Consider the following 8700-nt stretch of genomic DNA (forward strand, 5'->3'; position numbering starts at 1 on the left):
TCCACATTAATCTGTGATATATTAACAAAAAAATTACCTTTTACTTACAAATTTATCCATTCCAAAAAAACAACTTCCATCACTACAAAGAGTCACAGTTAATATTGGTTGAACACTTTGGGTACTGCCTTGATGGAGGAATGTCATTATTGTGTACTGGGGCTGCCTTGAAGAATGAAGGAGCATACATCAGGATGTTACATACAGGGCGGGTTACATTATTAAATGGTGACTCCACAGAAAAGCTAGGAATGCCCAGCAGGCCATAGGCATGAGCAAACAATTCTAGATTTACCAGCCTCGGAGAAATGTGTTTCTGGCTGTCTGAAGACCTCTTTATCCCAAGGTAGCTCTGCCACATGGTATTTAATAAATGTCAAGTTTCAGAATGTAGGCCAAGTTTTTCTACAGAAAAGATTCATTCTGCCCACAGTGAAGGAGTAGCTGGTAGGAAATAGGGGAGTGAGACTTCCAATAAAGAGTCAGAGCTGGCCAGGCAGTGGTGGCCCACGTCTTTAATTCCAGCACTATCAGGAGACAGAGGCAGGCAGATCTCTGTGAGTTGGAGGCCAGCCTAGTCTCTACACAGTGAGTTTTAGGGCAGTCTCCAAAGCTACAGAGAACCCTGTCAAAAAACAAAACAAAACAAACAAACAAACAAAAGAGGTCAGAGTCATGTGTGGGTAGGCTCAAGGAAAGCCCCATCAGTGCTGGCTCAGTTTCAGTGGAATTGGGGAAGGGTTAGGAACTTCCTCCTTATTCCATTTTCCTGAGAGGTAGGTTGATGGGTACCCGAGGAAGAGGCAGACTCCAGAGTTACAGTGAAGAGGTTTAAGCTCTGGTCTGTGCACTTTTTGGCTAAGTTTCATTACCACCTCTGCTTCCATTGCCTAGCCTGTGAGATGGAGGCAGCAGGAGTCCCTGCTTTATTAAATTAGTGTGAGTGTGAAATGAAGTAATTGGCCCGAGGTGCTAAGAGCCCACCTGGCTCTCAGAAGGTGCTGTGGGAATATTTGGCATGGTGCTATCCCTTTGTGTGTTATCTTCTTCCATGAATGATGGGTCAGGGATTAAATATGTGGGTCCCAGTTTCAAATGAATTAAGTAATGTTACCTTTTTTTGTGGGGGGAAAGGGTCTTGGAAGAAGGGCACATTGAGTTGGGAAGATGGATAAATGGATAAAGCCCTTGCTGTGCAAGCATGAGGGACCTGAGTTCAGATCCCTGAATACATGCAGTGTAGGTTTATAATCACAGCATGTCTACACCAAGACTGGAGGTAAATATAAGAGAATTCCCATCAGCCTGAGCATCAGCAAGCCTCCTGTATGCATAGGGGTCAACAAGAGAACCTGCCTTAAAGAAAGAAGGAACTGAAGACCCAAACACCTGGGGGTGTTATCCTTTACACGTGTGCATGTGCACCCACATTCACATACCTAAATGTACACACATACATCATATGCCTACAAAGATTTAAAAGTTAAAAAATAAATAAAATAGGACACATCACAAAGACTGTGCGGTACCTTAATCCTCTTCTTCTTCTCTTAATGTTTATTATCAGTGTGTGTGTGTGTGACATGTGACTTACTATCATGGTGTGTGTGCATGTGACATGTGACTTACTATCATGGTGTGTGTGCATGTGATATGTGATTTATTATCATTGTGTGTGCATGGGATATGTGACTTATTATCATTGTGTGTGTATATGTTATATGTGACTTATTATCATTGTGTGTATATGTTATATGTGACTTATTATCATTGTGTGTGTATATGTTATATGTGACTTATTATCATTGTGTGTGTATATGTTATATGTGACTTATCATTGTGCATGCATGTGATGTGACTTCCTATCACTGAGTGCATGTGATGTGTGTGCGGGCATGTATGCCACCGTGCACGTGTGGAGGTCAGAGGACAGCTTTGGGGATTGCCTCTCTCCTTCCACCATATATGTGCCTTTACCTGCTGAGCCATCTTCAAAGCCCCCTCCTTCCTCTCTGTCGTCACATTGGCTGCTCCCCACAAGTGCATCTTGGAAGCCCAGAGCCCATCCTTGAAAGGTTTGAGTAGAGCGTTTTCACGTTTTCTTAGTCAAGTCAGCCTTTTTCTACAAGGAGTCTTCTGTCAGCTGCTGACAAGAAAAGAAGCCAGACACTGTTCTTGATGTACTTGTATAGCATGTATGAAGCACTTGTGTGTTTATCCTTTAGTCAGCTGTCAGAGCAGGTATGATCTTCTGCAAGGCAGTGCCAAACCTCCTGCATTCAGATATGTGTCATGTTCTGGGGCACAGTCTCACACTGACTCTAGGAGCACTTGCGTTTTTCTCTCTAGACGTGAACTTGTTGGCTCAAAGAGCACAAAGACAAAACCTTTCCTCACAGTCTACACCCATCTTCACCCCTTACATCCAGCATGCATGGCGCTCATTTTCTCATGTTTCGGCAGCAGTTCTTAATTTCTGCTAGTCGAATGAATTTAAACTACCCCACTATTTAAAATATCATTTTCCCCTATAGTCATGTGGTAGGTCATTTTTTTCCATATGTTTACTTTCCATTCCCATTCATTCGTATTTATATGGTCATGTTCTGTGGTTATTTTCTCTTGGCATGTTAAAGTGATATAGCTTAGTATTCTAGGTAAAATCTTCTACTATGTATTTTGGAGTAGCTGTGGTTACTCTGGGTTTATCATCCCAGTTTCTAAAATTTAACTTTAGGGGCTCTGCAAGATGGCTCAGCAGGTAAAGGTGTTTGCTTCCTATCCTGACAAGCCAAGTTGGATACCCATGTGCTGGCTAATTTTATGTCAGCTTGACACAAGCCAAAGTCAATTGGGTAACCTCAATTGAGATAATGCCTGCATCAGATTGGCCTGTGTTGCTTATTATTATTATTGTTGTTGTTATTGATGGTGATGACTGATGTGGGAGGACCCTGCCCATTGTGAGTGCTGTCACCCCTGGGCTGGTGGTCCTGGGTGTTAAAGAAAGCAGGCCAAGTAAGCCATGAACAAGCCAGTTAGCAGGACTCCCTCTGCATCTATTCCTGCCTTCAGGTTCCTGCTCCGACTTCCTTTGATGATGCAAAGGAAGGCAATAAGGTGAAATAAACTGTTTCCTTCCTGAGTTGCTTTTGGTTGTAGTGTTTTATCACAGCAATGGAGAATCAAACTAGGACACATATAATAGAAAGAGAGAACAACTACAGGTTGTCCTCTGACCTCAACATGCTGTCCCACGTGCACACAATAACTAACGATAAAAAATTAAACCTAGCATTGGAATAATACCTTTTAAACTCTTAAAATTTTGTTCTGTAAGATCTTCCTTCTCTTCCTTTATGCTGTTATTGTCACAGACTGTATGCACCCACTGCCCATCCATACTGCACATTTATCATCAATCCAATTTCATCCATCTTTATTGAGGTCTAAATTGAAAAATATGAAATCATTTCTTGACTGTGAACAGTGTGATGTTTTGATGTATACATTGGGAGATGATTACAGTCATGGTCCTGATTAACATTCATCACAATATGTAGTTGCCTTTTAGTGTGTGCTTGTGTGTGTGTGTGTGTGTGTGTGTGTGTGTTCTGTCTGTCTGTCTGTCTGTCTGTCTGTCAGTGTGGTAATCATTAAGATCTTAGCAGGTTTCTGAAGGACATCACACTAAGCAAAACAAGCCATCATTCAGAAGGGCAAATATGATTTCATCTTCACAAGTGGACCCTGGAGCAGTTGGATCCACAGAGCACAGGGTAGAAGACACAGGGAACTGTAGCTCAGAGATTCACACTGAAGTCATAAGATGACCAAGTTCTGAGCACAGTGGCTACAATTATTAACAACATTTAATCACATTTGCAGTAAGACTGTAAAAATAGTTTTTGTAGTTTATAAACTTTTTGCTATGGCCTGAGTGTTTATGTGCCTCTTCTCCCTGATCCTAATGGGACTGTATTCATGGACTGAGCTTGTGAGAATCGAGGAAGGTCAAGTAAGGCCATCTCCGGAGGGATGTAATCTGATAGAGCTAGTGTCTTTATTGGAGAATGGGACCCCGTAGAGGCCTAGCAACAAGGTGGTCATTTCCAAGCACAGGGGAGGGTCCTCTCCAGATATCAGATCAGCCTGCACCTTCATCTTGAACTTGCCAGAACCCGGAACTGTGCTAAATATATTCTGTTGTTTAAGCCACTAAGTCTGTGATATTTTCTTATGGCAGCCTATGCTTTTCATGTACTTTTGGGTTTTTTTTACATAGTTTTTTTTTTTATTATTCAGTGAGTGTATTGGGGATGTATACACTACTGTGCACATGTGGAGTCAGAGGATGACATTTGGAAGTCTCTTCTCATTCCACCTTGTTTCCTGTGGGGACCGAACTTGGATGGTCAGACTTGGTGGCAAGTGCTTAACCTGCTGAGCTATCTCACTGGCCTTTAGGCACTTTCATGGTTTCATAAGCATTTGTTTGTTTGTTTTGTTTTTTATACATTCTATAAAAATGTTTGCAACTATGTCTTTATTCAGTTGTGTTTTAAATTAGATAGATTAAACTTATTTTAGTTTTATGCTTATGGGCATTTTGCCTGCATGTGTGCCTGTGTACCATGTGTGTTTCTGGTATCTGAAGAGACCATAAGAGGGCATTGGACCCTGTGGAAGTAGAATTACAGGTAATTGTGAGCTACTATGTGGGTGCCGAGAACCCAACTTGGATCCTCTGGAAGAGCAGTCAAGGATCTTAACCACTGAGCCATCTCTCCACTCCCTGAAAGTAATAGAAACACGTATACTGTCTTTTCACTTACGTAGCTATCTTTTTTAGTCTGGTTTTGTTTTTATATAAATCTCAATTGCTCCCTCATGCTCTTTTATTTTTACCCAAAGGACTGTTGTTTCTTTTAGAGCAGGATGGAACATGTTTCAGTCTTCATGCAGGCAGTGTATGCTGTGCCCCAGCCTTTCCCTGCTGCTTCTGCAATGCCGGGATCAGCCAGATGTGAGAGGTTAGGGTCTTCTCCGATCTTTCATGGGCAGGTGCTTTGGTCTGGGCTTGAGCACAGCTCTATTCATCCATCTGGGCTTCAGCATCCCATGGAGGGTGGTGGACGTTTCCAAAGCCTCAGGGTCATCATACTCTTCAGCTTCACCCCTGCCTCAGGCAGCTTCAGGGTTCAACCGTTGCTGTTGACTGCTTAGGGTTAAGGCTTGGGGAAATGCTGCTTGTACTGAGTGAGATTTCATAGTGGGATTGTCCAGAGAAATACAAGCTAGGATAAATTAGGACAGACAGATCTCTGGTACTGAGGCTTTGGAGGATCAACAGCCAGGTTCTTTGGGACTTCCTGGATAGATTCTTCAAATACCCTAACTTCTCTTTCATATTTAAAATGTTTCCTTTCTCTGCATAGTAAGAGACCTAAAAATTATTATCCTTCACATTCTTGGCTTTCCTTAAATATATATAAGGGTCTCACCCCCGCTCTGCCCAAGACCATGTTTTTATTGGCAAATTAAGTGCACAAATAACAGGTTCCATTATGACATTTCATGCATGTATATATTATACTTTGCTGTTTCTTTTCTATATATGCCAAGAGTTTAATCATATCTTGTCCTTTTTATTTCCAAGGGAGGTTTTTGAATTTGTACAACAACAACAGCAAAACAATAAAAATATTATTTATTTATTTATTTTTGAGACAGGGTTTCTTCATGTAACAGCTCTGGCTGTTCTGGAACTCACTCTGTAGACCGGCCTGGAACTCACAGAGTTAATCCCTGCCTCAGCCTTCTGAGTGCTGGGATTAAAGGCATGAGCCACCACTGCCCAGCTATCTTTGAGAGAGAGAGAGAGAGAGAGAGAGAGAGAGAGAGAGAGAGAGAGAGACTGACTCATCTTGTAGCCCAAACTGGTCTCAAACACATGAGACTCCTACCTCTGCCATCTCAGGGCTGAGATTATAGACATACACCACTACACTAAACTCCTTTACACTTTTCAGGGGGAGAACTACGTGGGAGAAGGATGGGGTGGAGGAGCAGAGAAGAGGGTGGGGAAAGGCATGACTAACACTAAGGATTTTTGGGTCTCTTGCTGCAGCAAGGCGAGTGGGAGCATCTGGAGCATGAGCTTAGAACGAGACCCCTTGGGTTGTTAGAAAATGGCAAACAAGCCGCAAACAAGCTGGACTTGGAGGAAATCGCCAGCTTCGATAAGGCCAAGCTGAAGAAAACTGAGACGCAGGAGAACACCCTGCTGACCAAAGAGACCATTGAACAGAAAAAGAGGAGTGAAATTTCCTAAAAGGCTAGACTGGAGGATTTTTCCACCCCACCCCATCCTGTCACCTCTGAGACACTCTCTTGATGTGGAGGAAGAACCACTTGCAAGATGGACATGAGTCACAAGCCCTCGGGTCTCTGAAGGGGGATTCCCCCCCCCCAATAATTGGACTGCCAAATTCCACTGGTTTGCCCTGGGATATTATAGAAAATTATTTGTATGATTGATGAAAATAAAACATACCTCGTGGCAGAAAAAAAAAAAACAAAAACAAAATAAAACAAACAAGAAACACTAAGGATCTTTGAAAAGGCTACTTTGGAACCTACTGTTCTGTAAGCTTTTAAAAATATGTATGCATATATAAGAAAGAGTTTAAATGGAATTACCCTAAACAGGGGTTAATAATCCTCTCAGAAGACTTGGGTTGTCAGTGTCAAATGTGGTGCATCTGCCCTTGAGCTGTTGGTCAGAGGTGTCTGAGACCCCAAAACAGTACAGACTAATGACATTGTTCTTGTACTCCAGCATTAGATGGTAAGACTCTATTGCTGAAGACAACATACACTTGGGTCACAATGGAGAAATCAGATTGGTACTGACCAGAAAGCTTCCTCCATGGTGGCTAGCTCTCATAGTATCAGAAGGTGCCATTCGGACTGCTGTGGGGGGTGGCCATCAACAGTTTTACCCAGATATGAACCCTGTAAGCTATGGAAAGGATTGGTGGGGCAAAATTTGCCCATGGGTTCAGTAGTGGTGTGAATGTTAACTGGGGTGGGTGGTGGTGGTGGGGAGGGGTGTGTAGCAATCAATTGCTTTCTGAGTGGATTTAAGGCCCACTCCAGGAGGGATCAAACACATGCATGGTACAGTTCTCAGACCTCATCAGGGGTGTTTCACTGTGCAGTGGACTGGGATTCATAGAAATTCACAACTGAGGGGTACTCAGCCACAAGTGGAGCATCTAGACTATACCCCTCCCTCCAAGCCTTGGGGATCATGAATGTTGGGGGCTGTTGGGTCTTAGTCTGGCTCTGTTAAGAGTAAGTGTGCCACCTGTTCTTCAGCCTCCCTGGATCCTAAAGACAGGGAGTCAAGTCAGGTAGGAACCCATTTATTGGCTGTTAGGAAGCACTTTTAAAGCAAAAAACCACAAAGCTTTAAGGAAGCAGAACAGCATCCAACTAATGATTTTAAAGGTTACCCTGATCAGGTGCCAGGGCACTCATTGCTTGGCTTATCGATCACGAGGAGCTGGTTATGGCATGACATGACATCATCTGGCTTGATCTTGGCCAACTAATCATTCCTTTTGGCAAACACTTTTGGACTCACCCTCCTGACTTCCCCTTGGCGCCATCTTTAAGAGGCTCATGTGCCCTTCACATGAAGTTAGGGGAGGTGGTGGTGTGAATAAGAATGGGATAGACTCATGTTTGAATGTTTGGTTAGTGGAACTGTTTGGGAAGGATTAGGTGTGACCTTGTTAGAGAAGGTGTGTCACTGGGGGGGGTGGGGTGGGCTTTGAGGTTTCAAAATTCCATCCCAGATATCCCCCTTCTTCTTGTGGATCAGAGTATCAAGCTCTTAGCTATTGCTCCAGCATTATGCCTGTCTGCTTCCTGCCATGATGATCATGGACTAACCCCCTGAAACTGTAAGCAAGCCCCCAATTAAATGCTTTCTTTCATTAGAGCTGCCTTGGTCATGGTGTCTCTTCACAGTGATAGAACAGTAACTAAGACAAATTGGTATCAAGACAGTATGGCATTGCTGTGACAGAGCTGACCATGTTGGTTTGGGGAGGATTATGGAAGGACTTTGGAATCATGAGCTAGAAAAATCATTAAGTGTTTTAAGCTTGATGAGCTGTTCTGTGGGAGCTTGGAAGATAAGAATATTGGGAGAAATGCAGATGATAGGAATCTGGTTTGTGGACTTCCAGAGTGAAGTTTGAGAGTCCATTATAAATTCTATTGGGGCTATTTACTCTTTTGAATTAAGAATCCGTGGCACTGGTCAGCTGGGGCTGAAGAATCAACCATGATTAACAAGAGACCAGCACCATTGAAGTGAAACATTTGCTTTACTGGGACAGTTGATGGTAGTCAGCTGGAGCTGAGAAATTAGTGGAGATTAAGAAGAGACCAGTATCATCGAGGTGAAATTTTCTGGGAGGTGTTTCCCAAAGCTGGCAGCCAAACTTGGTTATTTGTAAGAGTCACCCATGTGTTACTGATTTTGAAGGCATGAAGGAGTCATGGAGAGTAACTGAGTCTTGACCCCACAAAGAGAGTCCAGGGAAGGCTGTTGGTGAAAGTACAGCCCAGTTCAACAGGAGGCCCCAGCATTTTGGAGATGCCAGTACCATGGGGTGTCCACCA

At 43.1% G+C, this 8700-nt stretch overlaps 1 protein-coding gene across 1 annotated transcript in view; it reads left to right on the plus strand.

The window, feature by feature from the left end:
- The window catches only part of LOC113834902 (thymosin beta-10-like), a 32828-nt gene extending 26271 nt beyond the window's left edge, over positions 1-6557 (plus strand). Inside the window, exon 2 of the mRNA XM_035441648.1 lies at positions 6131-6557. Within this exon, the coding sequence (XP_035297539.1) occupies positions 6131-6334 (204 nt within the window). The 3' untranslated portion in view covers positions 6335-6557. The remainder of the gene's footprint in view (positions 1-6130) is intronic.
- Positions 6558-8700: the final 2143 nt, after the last annotated feature.

This window comes from Cricetulus griseus, chromosome 3 (assembly GCF_003668045.3).
Source record: "Cricetulus griseus strain 17A/GY chromosome 3, alternate assembly CriGri-PICRH-1.0, whole genome shotgun sequence".
In the NCBI taxonomy this organism is placed as follows: domain Eukaryota; kingdom Metazoa; phylum Chordata; class Mammalia; order Rodentia; family Cricetidae; genus Cricetulus; species Cricetulus griseus.